Raw genomic sequence first — 24,064 nt, 5'->3', positions numbered from 1 at the left:
AGTAGATTGACAAACAATTAAAATGTCCTTTTATATAGTTTTTTTTACACAGTATATATTTATATGACATAGTTATATATATACTGTATATAGTTTTTTTATTACATTATTCATATTACATACACACGCTTTATTTAACCCTTCATCATAAAATCATTGTGATGTTATTTAATTTAACTCTATAAAACCAACAGAAGATGAAACACTGTATAAATGTGATCTGTCTCTGCTGCTCTGGACTCAAATATTATATTAATGATGCCATTAGCAAAATTTGTTATTTGTTATTGCCTTTTAGTTCAAATAGAACAACACCTTACATTATCGGTCACATTCAGCAGAAAATGCATTTTTGAATATATACAATTCAAGGAAGCATTACTTACTGCTTTTCACATACAAATAACCACGAAAACATCTGAAAGATTGATAAAAGTAAACTTCTAACATTAACAGGCCATAGTTTGTTAGAGACTTGTGTACAGTATGTGATTCAGACAAACTCATTCAAATAGTGTAGGACAGAAAGTTGCTGCTGTATTTAAGTTGTAATAACCAAGTTTCTCCAGCAGAGTTCAGGCTGACCTCGGTGTTGTTTTGACCCTTGAGCAGCTTGAGCATTGAAACACAAACTACTGAAGAATATATGGTAATTAATATAAATCAGTAATTTTAACAGTATCTGCTGATCAATGAATATGCTTTGGTTTTGTATAAACTAGAACCATTATTAAAAAATGTCGAGTTCCCTTTTTCCGTGAGCATGGGCAGCTTGCTTATAAGGCACTAAGCCATTGTTAATGTCATTAGTACCAATTGTGCTTTCCCTGCACTCTGCTGCTTTGAAAAGGTCTGTTTGACTTACATGATTCATTTCAGCTAAGGCAGTCTCTTGTTAGCAGTCTTGAACAAAACCTGTTTTAAACAACGGTAGTGTGTAGGCTCAGTCCATACGGCAGCAAGCCGAGGTTCAGCCCCAACCACCAGACTGATACCTGTCACTGTCTCCAAACAAAAGTTAGTCAAATGCCAGATCCTGATGATAACGGCTTCAAACTTGAAATGTTCACCCAATGCATTTGGAAGCACAGGCCTTACACGGGGCTGCTGGAAATGAAGTCACTGTCCCACTCTCAGGTTGATCTCCAATCGGCTCATGGAAAGTCACAATGTAGAGTTGTTATCTTAACATAAATGAAGAGGCTGGACGCAGCGGTGCAGGTGACACCTTTATGACCTCCTGTGTTGGACATTTGGGTTTGAGTTTGGTCTGTTGCCTGGAGACTCCACTTCACAGCTGCTGCTGAAACCTTAAAACCCCAAGTAAGTATTTATGATTGAGCATTGGTTTCACCAGCTGATGACAAGTGGGTCATCTGAGAGGGAGTCAAGCCTTGAGAACAAGTTATAAAATACACAGACCCTAAAACACCCTCCTTTATGCATCCTGTGTGACAGCTTTGTATTTAGCAGATGATGATCATATAGATGATGGACTGAATTGGAAATACAATGCATTACACACATGTCAAACCAACATACACAAATGAAAGTGGGTGACCTGGAGCTTACATATTAACATCATTGGATTATTAAACAGAGTAGTTTATAGTCTGTTTGGCTATAAGCCTCATGGCATTAAAATACATATATCTAAATGGAATGTTAACACAAATGGATATGTGTAAGTTGGCCATTAGTAAGTATGACTTTTAAATCATTTTTAGGCAACCATCTAGCATTTCTAAATGTCTGAGATGCGTAATTACATGAAGAGTGGAGTCATATTTTCAGCACAGGGCTGGGTGAGCGATGTGATCACAGCAGACTGTCTGCTGTCTGCAGCGTGCATGCTGTGCACATTAATATTAGACCGTATAAGTGAGTGTGGCTCAGCTGAAATGTACCTTTAAACTTTGCTGATCAAATTGAAAATGTGACACTGTCATTGATCATTGTATTTATCAATGTTACACTGCTTAATATGTGCATTTTATATTTTAAGGTCAGGCCTAGAGGCATGAAAGTAAATTAGCTCTGGCTCATTTGAATCATTATAGGTTTGACAGTCTCAACCATAATACTAACGTGCTCATAGTGCTGTCACCTGCAGCAGGAAATGTCCTTTCATTAGCATTTTAAAGTATCTGCTGCCCGGAAACCTTATAGTATTAAATGTCATAGACTGACTTTCCCTCCCTCTCTCTGTCTATAATCTCATCAGCTCATTTCAACCAAGTGCAGAATGCAGCTCCATGTCCAACATGAGGTGACACTGACAGGGATGTGTTTTTTTAATATCCTCTCAATAAACCAGAATGCTCTGGCTTGAAATAACAATTTGTGTATGATTTTTTTTTTTTTTTTTTTTGCTGAAGAAGTGCAGTTATCTGGTTAAGATTAACTATCCTCCTATATGCAAAATATTTACAGTATGAAGTTTTAAAGTTTCCACATTCCATAACTTACATATTGTATAAACTAGCTGACATAATTAAGATGTGTTTAACTGTGATTTAAGGTGAACACTGGAAAACCTTTTTTTTTTTTTTTTTTTTTTTACTTTTGAAGAACAAAAACAGGAACAGAAAGTGGATTGTATTAGATAGGTGAGTTGAATTGAAATGAACGCCTTTATTGTCATTGCAACATTAGAACACAATGAAAGAGAGTGATACTCCGTTGTGGTGCATACAATTAATATAAATACGACATGAAATACAACATGAACAAACGGAACGTAAATGAAGTGAGATGTATTCATGCATGGAATCCTGGCTCATGTCCCAACTAGCAGTTTCTGTGTTGAGTTGTGTCTCAGCACAAGTGTTGTCAAATTGATGCCAATGTTTTCTGAAGTTGTTTGTACTCTCCGGGCCACTGCACTTGAGCTTCAAACTGGACATATGTGACTCCACAGTGAAGGTCAAACATCACAGCGATGTGGAAACACAAGAACATTTTGAAGTGGAAAAGACTTCAGAGAATATCTTTGGAGGATGCTTGTCAGTTGTACTGCTGAGCTGACGAGAGATGATAAGACTACTCCGCTGTTTTACTTTTTAGCATGAATGAATTATAATATTGAGATAAATAAATGAATGAAGTCATTCTTATCTTATCTTGTCAGATTTGGCCAGAGACTCAGGACTGTAAACTCACGAGGTTCATCACAACTTATTTTATAACTTAAGCCCCTGATAACGATGTAGGCTACTCACATGATGCTGTGACCTGGCAACCCAACATCACCGTAAAAAACAGCAAGCTACACAACCAGGTTGAAGACATGTTACTAACAATAGCATGTGCTATGTGATTAGGTCAACTATAAGGTGATACTACCGCCACCTTCTTCCTGCTCCAAAATAACCTGGGGATTATTCTCTGATTAACACGTCTGCTAAAGTTGCATTCTTGTGTGAAAGGTGGCTGCTGTTACAAGATGGTTGTATATCTATACATTTGTTGTAGTGTTTTTGGGAATGTAAAACACCACTGAGGCCGTTACAGCATAATCTGTTTCCCAACCTTTTTTGGCTTGTGACCCCATTTTGACATCACAAATTTCTGGTGACCTCACGCCATCAATTAAAGCAGAAGTAAGCGATGGAGTTAGAAGTCCTCGCCCTCGTCCCTACATCACCACATTCACGCGCATCCCTTGGCTGCACACACAGAGAGGACCGCCCCTTTATGCCGTTCTCTCTCCCCATTGGATAAAGGTTGTAGGATACAAGGAAAGCTTTCTCCTGGGCTTACAGCAGAGCAGAGTGACTGACAGACCCGTGTTTCAGACCAAACACTCTATAGAAGTGATTGCTGTCGGAAGATAGAACTATTTAAGACTTATATTAAAGGGACAGTTCAACATTTTTGAAAATTGGCCCATCGCCATGATCCCCCTAGTAATAGCAGTAGGTTCGTTACCTTTAATTGTTGGTCCAAGCTGCTTTTAGATCGGGGGAGAAGAATACCGAGCGGCGCAGCTACACTACGGTGGCTAATGGAATTTCTTGGTTTTGCTCATCAAACTCAGCAAATACACAACCAAAAAACTCAAAAACGCTGTGGTGGACAAGTTGTGACCTGCACATTCACCACGCTATGAGATAATAGCGGAAAGTTGCGAGATGGAGTTGTTTTAGAGGCAAAGTCGGACTTTACACTCTAGACGGCTGCTCGGCGGAGTGATTTCAAAAGCGCCTGTTTACTGCAGATACGTCCGTATACTACGGCACTGGCTGAGGTGCGCACACTGTGTCCCTCCGACCAGTGGTTCACTGAAGAAAGTAGTTCCGAGTATTTGCTTCACTTCTCTTAACTTTCCGCTATTATCTCATAGCGTGGTAAATGTGCAGGTCACAACTTGTCCACCACAGCGTTTTTGAGTTTTTTGGTTGTGTATTTGCTGAGTTTGATGAGCAAAACCAAGAAATTCCATTAGCCTCCGTAGTGTAGCTGCGCTGCTCGGTATTCTTCTCCCCCGATCTAAAAGCAGCTTGGACCAACAATTAAAGGTAACGAACCTACTGCTATTACTAGGGGGATCATGGCGATGGGCCAATTTTCAAAAATGTTGAACTATCCCTTTAACACAAACATTTCGCTTACTATTATTATTATTATTCTTTTTAAAATTATGATTAAAAACATGAAACCATGTATGTCACATATATTCAAACCTATAGGTTTTTTCCGTGTGGGATGCACCAGTTCAGATACTTTTATATGCTGCATTTTATTTGAACTCAATTTATATCTGAGGAAGTTAAAGTATAGAATACTGTTGTTTAAGATTGTGCATGGTGTTTTTAATCATAATTTTAAAAAGAATAATCATTAGTTAAAAACCATATTTTTCATCAAATACTGGACATTTCAGGCGACCCCATTTGAATTCCAGGTGACCCCACGTGGGGTCCCGACCCTAAGGTTGAAAAATACTGGTTTAAAGGGTTAATCATGAAAAGACAATAGCTTGCACATACATACACTGAAACAAACACTCTTCCTGTTAGTCATTTTTTTTTTTTTTTTTAACTTACCCCCCCCCCCTCCCTCCACTGGAGCCTGTTTTTACACTAGTTCTATATAAGGCAACTTCACCCAGTAACTGCAGTCTGAGGAGATGTGGCCCTGCAGCAGCGGCTGTTTGGCCCACTGAACATCAGCTCACTCTGCAGCATGACTGGGTCAGGACATGGCCTACTGTATGAGCACTGTACTGCTGCTCTGCTTTCTGACTCTCTCTCTCTCTCTCTCTGCATGTCTCAGTCATACCTTTCTAACCTGAGGTCTGCTATTTAAAAGAACTGGCTTAATTCATTCTTTTTAAGTTCTTATGGATTTTCACTTCCTCCCACATCATCCGTCTGAGTCACTGACCCACTTCTCCCGAGTTTTTTTCCCCCCAACCAGCAAAAAGCAAAGCGGCACATTTCATCCCTTTATCTACCCCCCCCCCTCCTCATTCCGTGTCCACTCTGCTCCACGTGCAGGGCAGATGGTGCTCCACTCTTTTATCAGCTGCTGCTATTTGCAGTAACGTCTGAGGCTACGGGGCACGGCAGCTTGTGTGTATGCTAACTGTTTACTACAGGCCTGCCTGATGGGCCAGGAGCGCTGATCACGTTGTGTCTGGATCTCTCCACAGCATGTTGGTTAAGTAGATGGATGACAGGTTGACTGCTTGGAACAGATGACTGAGTGGCTGGCTTGAGCCTCCGTGTTTGCTCCACTGACACATATGGGACGATGGTATTCCCACAGTATGTGCCTGTGCCATGCCGTGACAGACTGCACAGGATACTATTACAGGTGGCCGACCGTGGCCTCGATTGCAGCGTGGGTTGTTGCTTCAAATCCCTGGGATGCCGGTTGATGTGACCTTTCCCTTCAACTCCAGCTGATCAAAACAGGTGCATTCAACTGCTCTAAAAACTAGGCCCTACTCACATGACTTTATAGTTTTATGCATTTTTCAAAAAAGTTTGAAAACTACTCTAGATGATCCCACTGACATTTTGGGAATTGTGCTTTATTTTATTTTTTTATGGTTGCTGACTGATGACTGTGAGGATATATAGGCTACCTCTTTAGAGGCTGTTTGGCAAGTGGCAGTAGAGCTGAGAGAGCTTAGCTCAGCATTAAAACTTGAAACAAGGGGAAATGGCTAACTGAACTATGTCCAAGTCTGAACAGAAGTCCATCTAACACTCAAACTAATCCATTACATCTTGGTTTCCTGGAGTTTTCAACATCGAGGTCACCAGGCAGTCATCACTAGGCAGGGGTATTCAATTCAAATTGAAAGTGATCCAGTTTCCTTAAGCTCAGCTCCAGGGCATCGCCAGTATAATTCTGAATACTTTCCTTTACAATACCTTTTTAAACTGTGTTCATTCCATTAGCATTTAACAGTTTCAACCATTTTATAATAAACAATGTCAACACATCTTAACAACTGAACAGGTTTAACTCTTCCCTACCTTTCTTCTTTTCTCTTCGATCCCCCCAACATCCCACTTTCCCCATAAAGTATCGTCTCTACTCTCTCCCATGTGTGTTTATCTCAATCACTAACTAGTAGCCTTACGTGACCAATGCCAAAGGAGGATTGGAAAGCTGCTACACAATATGCACTTGTGAATTTCTTAAAGTGTAGTGGCATAAATATTTTTTTATAGTACTATACACTGATTAAAGACTGATTGGATTGAATTGATAGTTTCGCTGCCCCCAAGTGGCCAAAATATCAATTAATGCTGTTTTTTTTTTTTGTTAAATCAAAAACATTTCAGGCAAAGCGACTCTCAAAAGCCAGAGTATAGCTGACTCAAAACTGTTTAGGTCTAGACTAATATGTATTTTTGTTGATGGAGGTTCAGACCAAATGGTAAAATACTGATTTCTTTGCTGCCTTAAGTGAAATCCAAAATCCTGCTTTTATTCTCATTCACTATCAGACTGAGTGCACTGTCAAATGATATTAAGAGTAGGTTAAAGGGCAGCTCAATGAATCTGTGCTTGAGATAAAAATCCCTCCCACGGATACCGGTGGCCCACTAACAGAGGCAAATAAAGTTGGCAGGTCATTGACAAAGCAGACATTTAGAGCAAATACTGTGATGGATGAGTGTTATTATTAAGCTCTTTCTAAATAGACAAACAATGCAGTGATGCAGTTTTGGGGGAAACTGTATGACAGAATGACTAAGCTCCTAGAGACCAAGCTGTATCATCAGGTTGTGGGAGGCAGAATACAGATATACTTAGAGATAGCTCCTTCAAAAAAATTCACAATTACAGTATCTTTCTAGAACTTTGACTTTTTATTTCTGAAGATATCTGTCTTATTTCTGCACCTAATTATTAGACTACCTAAAGGTCTCTGAAGTAAAAGGAAATGTGGAAAACAGAAAGCAATAACAGTTTGATTGACAGTTAAAATGGAACAAAGAGAATTAAAATAACGGTAGAAAAAGAAAACATTCTACTCCTCATATCATTGACCCCTGTCCATGTTGGTCTCTCTGTAAGAGCTCTGGAATAGGCTATTACTGCCAAAAGTCACGTGACAGTTCCGTAGTTGTAGAATTGTGTTTGTAGTTGTAGAATTGTGTTTGTAGTTGTAGAATTGTGTTTTTCTACCTGAAGGATTTTTTTTTTTACTTAAAGGTGTACAGAAAAGAAAATTGAATTTGAGCCCACTCTGGGTCATAACATTTGTGTAATAACTCATCTTTCAGACGTTGTAGGCCAAACTTTGTGCAAAATTCTATTTTTGAGTAAATCCGGGATGAAAGTGTGTATTTTTTTTTTCGCATTGGATAATGCAGGCGCACGGATTATACGTCAGCCTGTACACGATTCACCAGCCACTGATATTGGATCCGTAATCCGTCATTCAAACGTCTGAGACACGCACACACACGGAGCTCGGTCTCGCCCCAAGCTTTGAATATCCCGCCCGCTCGATAACGACCAATCAAATTCGTTTTCCTTACTCGGGTAAACTCGTGTTGCAGCTCGTGACAACTCGGCGCGACAAACAGGACAAACGGCCATTTCTGTACACCTTTAATAATAATAATAATAATACATTTTATTTGTTGGCGCCTTTCAAAAACCCAAGGTCACCTTACATGTAAGAAATGAGACAAAAACAAGAAACAAAAACAGGTATAAATACAATAGCACATACATGAATACATACAAAGAAAATACAGTGTGGCTAGAAACATAGATAAGGTGGATAAAATGGTTAGGGGACAGAGTGTTATAGGGAGTAGGATAACTTAAAAAGGTTGAAGAAATACGTTTTTTGTTTCTGAAGCATGGTGTATTTATTTGATATGTAGCCTACATTTCTTATTTGTGAAACAAAATGCATTAGTTTGTGAATTATGTTTTTGCAAACCACACTGAGTTTGTGAATCGTTGGGCGTGAGTAAAACATGCATGTTTGTGGAGTTTTGGCAGTAATTTCACTCCATAGCGCTCAGCTTTATTTTGACCTTTCCTTGTTTGTTAGACATAGCCTAGCTGTTGTGTGACTTCAGTGGTGAATACACTTTTTCCCTGCACTAACCTCCCAAACCCCACACATGTCCACCTGGACGCCTGCACAGTGTTGCTGAAGTGCAGTCCTGCAGCAGCAGCAGCCTGAGCCTGCATCAAGGACATGTCATCCAACCTCAACCTGGCTTCACCTGCAAGACACATGTCTCCCCCTCCCTCCACACAATCGCGGTTCAACACACGTGCAACGGCTCTCTCCGGGCTGCGATTGGCCGAGACGCGTCTAAGTCCCGCCTCCTCTCCTGCCTACGTCACCGCGGCAGTTGTCTGTGGTGCTGTGCGGAGCGGAGCGGAGCGGACAGGAGAAGAGCCGCACTGCACACACTGACGAGCCTGGACGGGGCGAGGCGGCGATCCAAGTGTGTGGGCCCTCATCTGTTATCGCTATGGGAATCACCACAGCGTTCTTTCTGAACCAAGCCCTCATCCCGTACTATCTGAAACCGGTTCACCTGGAGACACAGACTATAAAACACTGCAGTTGAGACTGACGCTGCATCAGCTTCTCTCCTCCGGTAGATGTGAGGAGGAAGAGGAGGAGGATGACGATGAGAAACATCTAGAGATGAGAAGTCTTTCTCCACATCAACACTTGGACAAGGACGTCCTCTTGATCCTCATCACCTGTACTTTCTAAATCAGGACGATGCCTGCCATGTGTGTGTCCGCAGTGGTGAGTGCCTTACAATTTGATTGTTTTTTCTTGTTTATTCTAAGGACTCCTCCAGCAGGTTTTCCATTTAAAGGGCCAGTGCCTGTTTTGTTTTTTTTAAACCCCTGATTCTGAACTTCAAATCAACTAGCCTATCTAAAATGTCTTAAGTGTTAAACTAAACCAACTCCAAAAAGACATTTCTCTTTCTTGGCTTTTAACATGTGATCAGTTTGTAAGTTATTTATTTTGGGTAAACAGCACAATATATAGAGGGGAATGGGACTTAGCTGTCCTGCCTGTCTATTGTTTACCCTGATGTCACTCAGTGGAGTCTCATCTGTCACAACAAAGACATGGTTTGATTTTAGAAGTGAACAAAGAGACATGAAACACAGTTAACAGCTACAGTACAATACGTGGATTTATTTAGTCATCAAAAATGATTGTGTGATCCACTTTTCTTTAAAAAGAAAAGGATTCTTTTATGATTAACCCTCTTTAAGCTTCATGGGATAAATGGATGGATGGATTCAAGCCAGTCACCATGGTGTCACACTGGTGTCCTTTTGTTGGGACACTGATATGTTGATTGTGGTTGTGTCAGTAGCTGCTGGAGCTCAGGGTCCCACCATGAGGCTCATGGACAAAGACTTTTCCCTTTGTCTCCTCACAAAGCAGGAAGGCTGCAGTTGAGCTGAGGTGATTCACACTAAGAGGGTGAAGTCTGTTTGTTACGTCCAAGGAGGACTGTCAGTGTCATAAAGTCATTTAATTTACTTTTTATGACTTTTTTTTTTAAAACATTGATTTCAGACATTGTTTTTTTCATGGTAGGACAGACAAATTGGGGAAAGACTTGGACTTTGAATGTCTTTTTGAACGAAGAAACTGATGTGGATTCATTGTCAAACTGTTGCTGAATCAACACTTGGCTCAGGATCGCAATATGTGGGAGTTGTGTTAACTTGATTTATCACTATAATCCTCACAGATTATTTTCACAAATTTCTCGGAAATTAAAAACAACCCTCATGATAATAAAAACTGATAAATATTTAAGAAATTCAATAATCACAATGGTCCCACACCTGTTTTGGGATTAATATTAACTTGTAGAGTTCTGTTGCCACACATGGATCTGAGAGAGCACTGACTTAGAGGTTGAGCTATAACTGTGTTTGTGTGTAAGGTTTGGAGCTTAAATAAACACAATTTACAATTATTGAAGCACTGCTTTTTCTCAATTAAGGGTTGCTAACAGTAGAATGAGCCTAATAGACAAATAAAAGATAAAGACAACATAACAAAGAGGAGCTAATAACTGAGAACATCTGCTTCATGCAGGGACAATTTGTATTTTACGCATGATTGCTGCAATGATGTACAGAAATAAAAATTCGAAATGCATTTTGTAGGATCTTAGACTAAGAGATACTTTATTGATCCCAAGGGAAGTTCATGTATTCAAGTAGTATCAGTCTGAACCTCAACATTCACAGCTGCTCTAACTGGATGCACTGACCATTTGCAGCAACAAAGACCCATATTATAGTTTCTGCAGCCACATACCCACAACAGTAGACAAGTGAAGTCTGCTTCATGTACATTTCAAGTGGATGAAGCTGTATGTGAGGTATTGTAAAGGCTATTTAGAAAACTGCCTTTCCCACTATGACAAGTGAAAATATTTGCTGTGAAAACAAACAAACCCACCCGGACGATGAAGACGACTGTAAATGTTCAACACGCAGTTGTAAGCTCACACTAATCTTGTAGGAATTAATCTCCATCTTCAGCTGCCCTGCTTGTTTTTCAAGCTGTCGTGGCAAAGCCACTGCGACAAATTGATATTAAGCCACAGTGTATCTGAAACGCAGTCATACACTTACACAAAGATATACTGTAAGTGAGATTAAAAGAGAAATCTGGCTCTCTGGTGAGAGGAGATCATAATTTAGTGCACTGCAGCACGAAAAAGCAAAGTAACGTGAGTGACACAACTTTTAATCATGGCCTGTTGACTGGTGTCTGCCAAACTAAACTACAGAAGGCTTTTTCCCAAATCCTGATCAGTGTTTGCAGTGTTTTATGGATGAGCGCAGTTCTTCTGCTTCACTTATTTTGAGTAAACTGAAACATCTACACAAATAATCATTTGTGGCTATTGTGAGTGGTAAATTCAGCGTGACTGAGTCCAAACAGAGTCTCTCTGTGGGATGAAATGAGCTGCGAAGACATGAGGACAGGCTGCAACAGGTGCCGCTGTGCAGCCTGCCGACATGTGGAGGAACATGTGTGTGTGTTTGGGGAAGTGAGTAAGTGCATGTTTATTATGTCTGCCAGTGTGTGCATTTCTATGCACGTGGATGTGTTTTTGTGTGTTGTTTGTGGTGGGGCCCTTTTTTAATTGGATAGCAACTACAGTGCAGTGCAGTGTTCTGTACCACACACACACACACACACACACACACACACACACACACACACACACACACACACACACACACACATTGAAATGCAAACATCCCACCCACCCGCATTCAATTGTTTGTAAGCACACCTCATTATGCAACACGTGCTCCAACACACACACACACACACACACACACACACACACACACACACACACACACACACACACACACACACACACACACACACACACACACACACACACACACACTAGTGTACACAATTAGCTTGTTTTTAGACACTTTTTACAACTTCCAAGCAGATTTATACTTGAAATAAGTAGAAGAATCTGATAGTGGGGCAAGTTTTTCTTTATTATTACAAACACAAAAAACTACTTATTTCAAGTGAAACAAGTGAAAATGATCTAAAAACAAATTGTTTATGTGATGAGTCTAATTTTAAGTGGACAAAGATTAGTTTTGACTAGAAATGAGACATTTTGACAAGAAATAAGACAAATATTCTTGGATAGATTTTGAGTTTTTGCAGTGCAGTAAGTTGATGAAGTGACTCCTCGAGACCCTCTAAATCAAGACGGAGAACAAGAATATTGATCTGAGTCCAGACCTCAGACCTGAGCCCACTTCCTGCTCTGGTTCACTTTGTTGCTAAGCATTAATCACAAGTCTGAGCTCTGCCTTGCTTGTGCTGCGAAGCCTTCAAGTCATAAGTCTGGCAGACAGACAGCTCTGCCTTGACGTTGACAGGCTATATGTGGTGGCACGCAAGCCTGTCTGTCCACGTGTGCGCCGACTGCTTATTTTGGGATGTTGTTAAGAAATGAACAAACACTCAGGGACACTTCCATATCGGGTTACAGGTGTGTGGTTTATTTGGCCTTTGTGTGGGGCTTAAAGACTCTATATATGCTCCAGGCTGAAGTTTGAAGCGTTGGTTAAAGATAGAGCTTCAACTATACACAAACTTTAACACAAAACAAAAATGAAACGAGTCAGCAGTCCTAAAGAGAAAGCTTGAATGGATAAGCAGCAGTCTTCTTGTTATGAGGAGTTTAATGGGAAGAAAAGAACAACTACACTGAAAAGCATTAATGATCTGAGCAGAGACTTTAAGCACAGTTCAAAGTTTAGTCTATTTAGTTCTGCACTTACCTAAAACTGGGCGACTGTTAGAAGACATCATGTAAAACGAGTTGTGCGAATCAGAGCAGGAGAGATATTCTAATTTGAAGTTGCTAGTATAGGTAGCCTAAGTCTCCAAACAGCTTGGATCCTATACATTTCCCAGAGTGCAACTAGATAATCCTGATGACATTAGTATGACTCGGGTTACTTTGTCAGACTTGACAAAGCCTCAAAAAACATTACACAACAGTTTGAATGAGTAGTATCCATGGCAACATAAATGTTAATGATTAGTGCCTCTTTAAACTGCAGTTCCTATCATGTCCACTCGATGCTAGACAAGAAAAGTCGGAGCATACTTCTACCACTTTGATACCGCTGTGTATCATTTCACAGTTCATGCGATTCAAGAAGTAGTAGTCATGCTACCTCAAATTCAGATAGCCTTTCTGTTTTACTCACACAGGAAAGAAATGACTACAATCATACAAATAGTAAAAGGTACAGTCACACAGTTAGCCTATAATAGTAAAAATCAATATTTCAAGTAGAAGCCTATAAGAATAAATGTATATTGCACGTTGACGTTAAAAAAGTGTTGGGTTTAAGTGCAGTAGTGCAAGGTTATTTTGACTGGTTGCTGTGGTTAATGAGTCTGATGAAAACAGTCTTCATGTCTGCTTGTGCGTGATTTGAGGTTTCTGATCTGCTGCCAGGAGACAGGAGGGAGAACAGAATGTGACCTGGGTGTGACTAATCTTTTATTATTATTTATTTATTATTACCTGTTTGTCTGCCTCACCTCAACTCCACCCAAGAGGCTTCACTCAAATATTACACACTCATGCATGGCTCATATAGTTCAGATCAGTCAACACAAACACCACCTGATGAGTTGTGTGTGCAGCCATCCTTTCAACTGCGTGACGACAGACGGTGTGCACGCTCACAGACAAAAACAAGGAAGTCAGAAGAGGTTCGGCTTTTACCATCTGTGACCTAAAAAAAGATTTGACCTATCAGTTGTACTTCTGCTCCGATGGCTGCAGGAGAATGGGGTCTGGGGTGTGTCTGTGTGTGGACCAGCCTGCTGCTGCTGCTGCTGCTGGAGGTAGAATTACAGGGTGTTCTGCTCAGACTCACAAACCCTTGGTGGGGGTTGAGGTGTTTGTTTCATTGTGTGGCTTGATGCATGTGCGTGTGTGTGTGTGTGTGTTGGGTGGGTTGGCTCAACAACAGGAACCTGCTCTGCAGTGGTGCAGCGGTGCCTGACTGGAGCCTATATGATGTAAACAAGAGCAGGCTGCCTGACGACTCCACCCTCAGATCTCTGTTCTGTCTTTTACCGTCAGAGACACATGGGCCCTCTGTGATCTCTGCAGCTTCAACATCCTCACACAGAATAGTGATAGATCAGGTTGCACTTGCTTTTCATCATTAGTTCCTTACTTAATATGTAAAAATAGTTGTTTTAAAATGGGTGTTATGGCATTTGGTGGTAGCATTGAGAATGAAGGAGCTGCTTAATGAGGACATTAGTTATGTAGAAGACAATAACTCAACAGCAGCTACATCAACCTAAAGGGCTTCATTCAGGCTGGTAACAGTACGTAATGCACATTTAACACAGTGGGGGAGAGCGTCGAAGCAGCAGAGGCAGAGAAATCCCTTTTATGTTGTGTTCAGGTACTCATAGAGTTGGTCATGCTAAATGTTAAACTATGTGAATGGCATTACAAAGATTCTGACCTGTCATGAAGTGGCCTAAACCTCCACAAACTTGTGGATCCTACTATCCCCATAATTCCTTCCGATAGTCTCTCTGCCAAGTGAATGTCCATGTGTTTGTTTTGTATCTCTATACATTTATCATTTATCTCCAAACCCAAGATAACCCAAATTACATCATTATGACATCACCACAGGATTAGTTTTTTAGACTTGACAAAGATCCTCCAGAGCAACAGAAGAGATAATACAACTATGACGACTAAGCTGAACTGCATTTGCAAAATTGGTGGAGTGTCCCTTTAACAGTAGCCTACAGCTGAACAGGGTTTTGGTCAAATGATCCAACAGGACACACCTATCTTCTGTGCTCCAGGGTTTCCTCGTCTCTGGTTCAGGTGTCAGCTCAGAGCCTGGTTAGCAGCTGGTCAGAGAGCAGCTGTGAACAGGACTGCAGCGTATTACACAGGGAAGCTGAGCAGATCAGACTGGAACTGACCATGGATAATGATAGTGCTGTCCTTCTCTCTATGCTATCTGGCTCTCTGATTTGCTGCTTGGGCAGGGCACCAAGGAGCTGATGTAGTTTATAGACAGTGCGGCAACATATAGAGACGGAGCTGGCATAATAATAGGAAAGCTGGCAGCACTATAAGACTGAAATTGATTCATGCATTGCTGATCTGACAAGGTGGCTGTGTTGAGGCTCCAGATAGTGTGTATGTGTGTGTGTGTGTTTGTGTGCGTGCAAGCAGGGATGAACTGACACAGTGCCAGTGCTGCACTTTGTTTCCTCTTCTGCTTTTGTGTCTTTGAGGGCATTTTATTTTCCTAATTGCAAACAGGAAATGCAGTGGCATAAGGCTGGTGGTGTGTATCTAATTGGGAGGGAGTGGTGCTGAGAGAAACACACACAGGCTACTAAGGCTACACACAGAGAGCTGGGTCATCTAAGGTCAGCTTGATAATGCTCTGTGAGCTGTCTTATAGTAGCTCCATGTAGGCTCGCTGTTGACAGCTCTTTATTACCAGACTGAGTAGAAATGCTGTGCAGACTAAGTTCATGTTTGTGACTTAAACAGCTGTGTGTGTGTATGTAGAGTGGGTTTCTTGGTAATTGTTTATATTACAACAGTACTTCAGTTGGTCAATATGTAACAATAAACTTTAGCCTAACTTCATTCTGTTGCAATACATGCTAGAACCGTACGTAAAGCTAACTTCAGCCTGGTTTCAGAGATCTATTTTGGGTGATAGTTGGTAACAGTGCACCCAGCCAGACAGCTCAGTGTGTTTGATTAATAAAATCATAATGTGAATTATATTAAAGCAGAAGTAAGCGATCCGGTGGTTTTGGCTAACTTCCTGTCAGCTGATGGAGTTAGCAGTCCCCGCCCTCATCACCACGTCACCACATTCACGCGCATCCCCTGGCTGCACACACACGAAGAGGACCGCCCCTTTATGCCGTTCTCTCTCCTCATTGGATAACCAAACACTCTATGTAAGTGATTGCTGTCGGAAGATATAACTATTTAAGACTTATATTAACACAAATATTCCTCTTACTTCTGCTTTAACACCTATGGGAGATTTTGGACTGACATGTTAGCGCTCCACCACAATTATCAAAACACCTTTAGCAGAATGATACAGACAACACCGACTGACAAGATGCTTAATTATTTCTTTGAATAAGCTTTTCTTTAGTTTAAATGACCTATTCATAGCTGCCACTCAAACTGTGCGGTAAGATATTGTAGCTATATGGCTAACTAGCCAGCATGACTGACTGCAATGTGCTAATGAAATTGGAATTAAGCTAAAACTATTGCACTGTTGTGAAGTATGAGGCAGCATCTCAGGCTTTAGGTTCCATTGAGTTTGTTAGATCTATAACACTTTTTATGTTTTTTTGTGTGCGCCTTAAAAAGAACAAGAGTATTTGCAACTCTGCAGGACTCAGCGTATCAATTTATTGTGACGTACGTTTCGAGCAGTGAAGGTATGTTCTTCGTCAGTGTGCCTAGCATCAGTAATATGACTGTAATTCCATCCCGAAAGTGTGTTATTTTTAGTGTAGCGTATATGTAGTTATTTTGAAGTAAAACATTTTATATTCTGTCAACCATAAGTATTTTCTCTAATCCTTATAAAAGAGGAGAAAAAAAAGTATTTACCCTGTTCATTAAACATGTTTGGTACAAGTTTCAGAAAGTGGACGCCAGTTAGCCATTTTTGCTGATTCCTCTTCATGTCGCATCTTTCCACCTTCATTTAAATGTTAGGATTCTTGTTTTAAGTTGGCTATATTTGCTGGAATGTAGTGCATGCAATTCTGACACATGAACAGTACATACTTAGCAACTATTAATGGCATTTTATTTTTCTTGACTCATAGCAGCCTGCCTGGTATTTTTTAATGAGCTGGCTTTTCAAGACAAAAACAAAAATAAGCACTGTGGGTACTGGCATGCAAAAGTATGAGCGTCTCACTTTGAACCATCAGAAAGTTCCTGTTTAATACCAGCATACCTTTCCTTCCACAGCCCTCACATTAAACAGTGAGTGATACACCTCAATTATGGTAATGTTCAGGGCATAAAATTCTACAAACAAGCAGCGAGAGCCACGGGGGGACCGTCCATTGTCTATAACAAGCAGAATGTTCCCATTTTACTGCTGCGTGCACTTCCTACCAACGTTTTCACTTTGAACATCGATGTGAATGAATGCATTGATGTTACTGACGCAACCAGTTATGAACAGCACGTCGAGAACATGCTCTGATGTTTATGGATGAGGCTCTGGGAGTGGACACAAAGAGCCCAATGGGTGGTGTGGTCAAAGGACAATGGAGTGGTGGGAGAATGGACAACTTTGTCTTTATTAGCTCTAATCGTGGAAGGGTTTGTCTTCCGTCGACTGTTTCATTAAAGAGAGTTTGCAGGAAATGTATTTATCTTTATCTTCCCTTTGTTTCAAAACCCAACATTTGTGGCTGATCCGATCTCTCCACTCTCTTGGGAAACTTGATCACCTGGTACCGTGTTGGTTTAACCCTAAACTAATGCTTATTTGTTCAGTGGAAGATTTGGATGGCAGATGACAAACATTCACATGCGTCATCAGCAAAATTCTCATTCATCACCTCAAACCCCTCCAGCCCTGTTTATTTTGCACACACATGCACATGAGTCGGTAATCTCCATTCACAGCTGCAGCCCCTGTGTGTCTGTCGGGGTTTCTCTCGTGCTTTCCGTTGCCATGCATCTCACACAGCCACAGTCTCAGCCCTCCTCCTGCTGCTTTTTATTTATGTCACACCACTGTTGTGAGCGATGTCATATGAAGTTAGGTTTCTCCACTCTTCTCTGGGCCGTTACTGATGTCATCTGTCTGCTCTGTGATGCTTATTCCAGGATTTGGACTCACAATGTTGAGACGGCCTGTCAGCTGGTCAGGGGTAGAACATTTTTTCCGTGACTTGTTTGAGGCCTCAGTCACGTCTGTTATGTCTGCTACGCCGGGCACTGAAGTACACAGGAAGCTGGGACAGAGGCGCCGGAGGTTGGACTTTACTGTTCCACCTCAACACGGCGTTTATGATGGAAAGGGAACATGCAGCAGCACAGTCAGAGAACACTCCTTAGAGATGAACAGCTGACTGCCCCTCTCTCTTATTATCTTCTTTTGCATTTAGATCATTAAAGATGAAAATGGAAAGAGATTGAAACAACAGTCAACAATTTCGAAGTTCAGAATTTGAGAAGTCAGGAATAGTTTTAGTTTTTTTTAGAATGAAAGACACTTTTTTTTTCCAATAGATTTTATTGATTTTTATCAAACAAAACATAGACAACATACAAGTTCTCTCTGTATTCACACAGATATCCAAACAGAACAAAAACAAGCCACCATCCAAACCCAGATGACATAGTTCATGACTGTCCTTACCCCAAAAGTAAAAAAGACATCAGGAAGGAAAAAATAAAATAAAATAAAATAAAAAGGGAGTCCCAACTGTTGCATCAGTCACCCTATACACATACTGCAAGTACACAAGGCCATAACAAGGTGGATGATGTTGAAAAAAAAAGTAAATAAATGAAATACAGACAGATAAACAATAAAATTAAATTTAAAATACCTAAATAAATTAAATAAAACCATCAATACAACAACTAAAACAAACAAAAATATATACGTATATATGAAAGACACTTTTTAATTGTGATTTTCCTGTGAAACCACAGAAATCAGGGCCTGACTGATGTCTCATTGTGGAAAGCCCTCACTCCGGCTGTGTCTTACTTGCACTTGCATGACACATCAATAAACGGCTGTCGGCATAAAAAAAACCCTCTCCTTTACACACTGCAGTGGACACACTAATTGTTAATCAGTTTAGACTCTAATTGTTAAACAGGAGGAGTAAAAGATAATAAACCAGCAGCCATTGTAATTAGTAAAGTGCTGTCAGCCCTCTGGCATTAGTGGAGACAGTGGTCCACCAGGCAGACTGCCTGATAGCACCGCTCTGACATGACTCACTCACACTGTGTGTGTGTGTGTGTGTGTGTTAGACTGAGTTAAGACATGTGGGGTTTATTCCCCTAAATCCAGTGAGCTGTTGGCTTCCCAGCAGAGGTGAGAGGGGTTACCACCACGTTGGGATGTTTTGTGACGGTGTTAAATTCACAGTTGCGCACCGTTGGTACATTAACTTAAGCAGGACAGGGTGAGTCAGGGGGAGCGAGGAAATGAAATGACGTGGGATTAAATGGCTTTCTAAATGAGCAATTTAACACAAATCTCCTCAAAGCGGCTTCATGGGAGTTTACATAGCAGCGTGTGGTACTGTTGAAAATGAGACTTTTCCAGAATCCATGTAACCTGACACACGGCACACTCATATGCCTGTCTGGCTGTGACGGTGGTGACTCCGCATTTGGCGTGTGTGTGTGTGTGTGTGTGTGTGTGTGTGTGTGTGTGTGTGTGTGTGTGTGTGTGTGTGTGTGTGTGTGTGTGTGTGTGTGTGTGTGTGTGTGTGTGTGTGTGTGTGTGTGTGTGTGTGTGTGTGTGTGTGTGTGTGTGTGTGTGTGTGTGTGTGTGTGTGTGTGTGTGTGTGTGTGTGTGTGTGTGTGTGTGTGAGGCTCACTCAGTGCCAGGCAGGAAACTGTTTGGGATTTGATGATTCAGTGCTTAGGTTTGGTGAGTCTGATGAGTGAATAAACCAAACATCAAAAATTGATTTTGGAAAATAGAGGGAACAGAAGTCTCAGTTGGGCTGCGCTCTTCGTGCTTCTGTCTGTTGTGCTGTCCAGTCAGCTGTCCATCTGCCCCAGTCCATCTGTCCCTCCATCCGTCCATTCACAAATCCATCCATCCATCCGTCCATCTGTCCATGCTCTTTGATTAAGAATAAAACAGTAGGCTACCTCAACAATCACTGCTCTGATCTACTCCAAGGAAAACTACAGATTGACAGATTTTGGTTGTCTCTAAGTCTTTGTGTCTTACTCAACATGGCAACCAGTTTACTGTGAAGGCCTGAAGTATAAGGCTTATAACATACTGGAGGCACCAAGTTGTCAGAAGAACCTTACGGAAATTTGTCATTTTGTCGCCAGTTTCATCTTTACATTGAGGTTGTTCACTTTTATTTGCATCAAATAATTGTTTTTTGATTGTAAATCGCTATCAATATGACCATATACAATATTTTCTTCATTTCTTTTGTCATTAATGAAAAGAAATAGTGAAAAAAAATCTTTAAAAGGCTGCTTCCAACCAAAGTGATCCGGTCCCCACAGCCTCCCATTTTAGAATGCTCAACTGCTGCTAAATTCTCCCTCATGACAACTTTACAGGGGTGAATTTTTGTGCAACCCAATTTTACCCTGATGTTTAAATTTTTATTAAGCCTTAAATGATAAATGAGGGCAGGGCTGCTTTGAGGGACAGGTGGTTGAGTGCATGCTTGCTGCAACTTATAGCCTGAAGGTTTGGCTCCCCACTCGCCCAATCTCTGCGTATTATGGGATGAGGAGGATGAGGTGGAGTCAGCCACTGCCAAGATGGCACTGACAGAGCAGCACACTCTGAGCTTCCCTAAGTTTGACGTCACATCAATGTTTATATAATATATCTCTATATATGTAATGTGCTGTGCTCAGTGGTAGCTGTAATGTGAAGCTGAAGAATGCTGAATAAGCTCGATGCCGACACCTACTTGAAGAAACTAAATAGTTTATAGCTTTAAAAGCATTTGAAGTGTGTTTTTCCTGACTGTCACTTTCTCCTTCTCCTCTCAGCTCTTATATACGGTGGTGGTGGACATCTCAGCCCGGGTCCTGACCACGGTCGGCCCAGTTGACCAGCCCATCCTCTCCCCCCGCCACTACCAGCACACCGACCCCGAGTCTGGCACCCAGCTGGTCTGTGACAAGTGCCCGGCGGGGACCTACGTGTCCGTCCACTGCTCCCCCACCGCGGTGAGGGAGTGCAGCCCCTGTCCCCAGGACACCTTCACCCGCGGTGAGAACGGGGTCCAGCAGTGCCACCGATGCCGGCCCCCGTGTCCTGCTGGGTTCATGGAGAAGGCGTCCTGCACGGCCACCCAGGACCGCGTCTGCACCTGTCCCCCCAACAGCTTCCTGTGGGGCGCCGGCGGCAGGGAGTGCAAGCCCCACTCGCTGTGTCCCCGGGGGACCAGGGTGAAGAAGCGGGGCAGCGGGACGGAGGACGTGGTGTGTAAACCGTGCAGCAAGGGGACTTTTTCAGACGAGGAGTCGAACGCGCTGAAGTGCCAAACCCACACGGACTGCCAGACCCGGGGCCTGGTGCTGCTCTCACCAGGGACTAGAGAGACAGATAATGTCTGTGGACCAGCTCCCACAGCTCTGTCCTCCTCATCTTCATCTGGATCCACCACCACCACGCTGGGGCCTCCACTGCCTTTGTTTGCACACAAACCTTTGACCTCTTCCTTTTCTCCATTATCATCACAGACTGAAGCTGCACAAAAAGGTGAGAGCAGGGCCTCTCTTTCTTCTTTCCCCCTTTAATTCATGTAGAGCTATTTAACACTATTATTTGGATTAAATACTGTGACTATCTGTTTCATAGATAGTGTTCTTATTATTCCTGATGATGTTCAAACGAGATAACTCGTGAAATTGGACAATTCAGACCAAGTCTGAATGTACTTTCCTCTTCAATCTCAATGTAATGGTGACCTCAACACTGAGGGGAGTAAACTCATTAGATTAGATTCACTTTGTAAATCTATCAGAAGATGGTCTCCTCATGTCTGTGCTGATGAAGCTGAATCCATTAGGTGGGTAGCTAACCCCAGCTAGCTCAGCGCTCTTTGTACTTAGCTGTAAAGTGAACATACCAGCACATAAACAGGGATGTAAAAAGAAAAAAAAAAGTTTGTAATTTTTGTAAATTCCACCACTTTACCATTCCCAGCTCCATCCTTCATTTGTAATCCTTCTATTCCTGGAAGCAACAAGCGTTTGTCAGATCACTGTTGGAAGCCACATCATGTTCAGATTTCAGTGTGTTGACTGGATGTCCTTGCATCGCTTTGCTTATTATTGCTCAAGTTGCTGTTGCAGTCTCATTACATCAATGACTCACATAGTTTTCCTGTGGGAATCCCCAAAGTCAAGGACATCCGTAGGCAAGGAAACAAAGTGGTGGCAGCTCCCTATCTCAGGAATGCTACTATTTGCCGTCAGGAGGAGTTATGGGTTTTTCTGTCTTCCTCTGCCTCTCTGCCTCCCCTGCTTTCCCCCTTTGTCCTCCTCCCTTCCTCATCAGCTAGTGTTTTTATATCACCCTCTTCTCAGTCGGCCCGCTGCTCACTTCTCAGAACCACCAGAGCCCACCTCCCCTCACAGACACCTAGAACACTGTCACTGTTGTTTGTGCTGGCACTGGATCGATGGCCGGTCAGTCTGACCCTGTCTGTGCTGTGGGGGGGTGGGGGGGGGTTGTTACATATAATACTCGTGACTGTTGTTTTCTTTACTTGTCCTTTACTAGTGGTGGTAATGGTGGGGCACCATACTGTAAGTGTCTCAACACAACAATTACAGCAGCGACATAAACCAAACTATTATTCACCTTGTGTAATTCACAACATGTTAAGATCTCCCAGCAACCACAGTGGTTCAGCAGGGAATTTGCTGTAATGGATAAAAGAAGTGATATCTGGAAAACACTGAAAAAAGATCAAAAGAGGCTACAGGTTTCCTGTCCCTACAAAGCCATTAACATGAAACATTTTTCCACTTACCAGTCTAGAAGAAATGAAGAAACTTACTACCAGCTGTCTCCAGAGGTGGAAAACAATGTGAATGTAAACTCTTCACTTCTATTGTCACTTTCTGATAGTGACTCACTGTAGCTTCCAGTCTGTCACCACCACCACTCGTTCTTGGCAAGAAAACACAGCAGCGGAAGAATTAGTACAAATAGTCCCTTTAATGAGTTATTCCAAACTAAACTGTTTGTTTTAGCTATAAAACTCAAAGTCCTACTATTCCTGAGCAATATGACTTTAAATCAATAGAATTAGGCTATTATATTTTGTTCTGTTTTCTCTCTTTTTTTTCTACCTCAAATTCGATTACTGCATGACTATTTATTATTTAAGGGCTACCATATAATATTTATGAAAACACCTGCGACCCCTCTGCTAATTCTCTAACAATCACATTTCTTCATCTGTCATCTTGAAGCACTTCCACTTCCATCAAAGTTTCCGCATTGGAAAAGATTCCCGTGGAAATTGTCAACAGTAAATCACCAATTTGTGAAAGAAATTGATTGATTCATTTAGAAAGCTGAAAAAGGAGGACAGACTAAAGAAGAAATTAAATTAGGATGAATAGAAACCACCAGAAGTTAAGGAGAAAATTGATGGGGGAAAAACAAATCTGTGCATGGTGATATGAGCCCGGCCTTAGTGTTATCTCCCAGGAAGACAGCGAACAAGCTGACTAAAGCAGAGTATTATGGGGATTAGTGACTGTAATGTTAACTTGTGATTGTTTTTAATTATAATCCCTTATGCTTGTTACTAAAAAAAGTAATCACATTACCAGCACTGGCCATCTGCCGATCCTGTGGCATATGGTGGTCAGGCCCACGTCCCAACAAACTGGGAAACTGAAACATTCACCAGCTCCTGCTCTGTCACTTTGACCTCACATTCATATACAGACTTGATGCTGCCAGCCAAAACACCAGCCTTCATTTAGGGATTAGACCTGCACCTGTGATAAGAGGATGAGTGGGATTAACACACATCCAGGTGACAATCCTAAAAAACACTCAGCAGACCATTTATAAACTACAACACCGGTCCCATTAGCAGCAGCACACAGGAGCCAATGCAGGTTAATGACTAATATCTACTGGCCATTACAGGTAGTTACCATTCAAAAACATTATATCTGCTGATTTTAATGTCAAACAGGAGAGTCCTAACTGTTGATTTCAACAGACCGCACAGATTAAG

At 41.6% G+C, this 24,064-nt stretch overlaps 1 protein-coding gene across 1 annotated transcript in view; it reads left to right on the top strand.

Moving 5' to 3' along the window:
- Positions 1-8,890: 8,890 nt before the first annotated feature.
- Positions 8,891-24,064, top strand: part of tnfrsf21 (tumor necrosis factor receptor superfamily, member 21) — a 48,418-nt gene continuing 33,244 nt past the window's right edge. The window contains exons 1-2 of the mRNA XM_084001159.1: positions 8,891-9,256; positions 20,844-21,558. Of these exons, the coding sequence (XP_083857285.1) occupies positions 9,230-9,256; positions 20,844-21,558 (742 nt within the window). The 5' untranslated portion in view covers positions 8,891-9,229. The remainder of the gene's footprint in view (positions 9,257-20,843; positions 21,559-24,064) is intronic.

The sequence above is a fragment of the Trachurus trachurus genome, assembly GCF_905171665.1.
Source record: "Trachurus trachurus genome assembly, chromosome: 24".
Taxonomy (NCBI): domain Eukaryota; kingdom Metazoa; phylum Chordata; class Actinopteri; order Carangiformes; family Carangidae; genus Trachurus; species Trachurus trachurus.
This window is presented reverse-complemented; position numbering and strand designations above follow the sequence as displayed.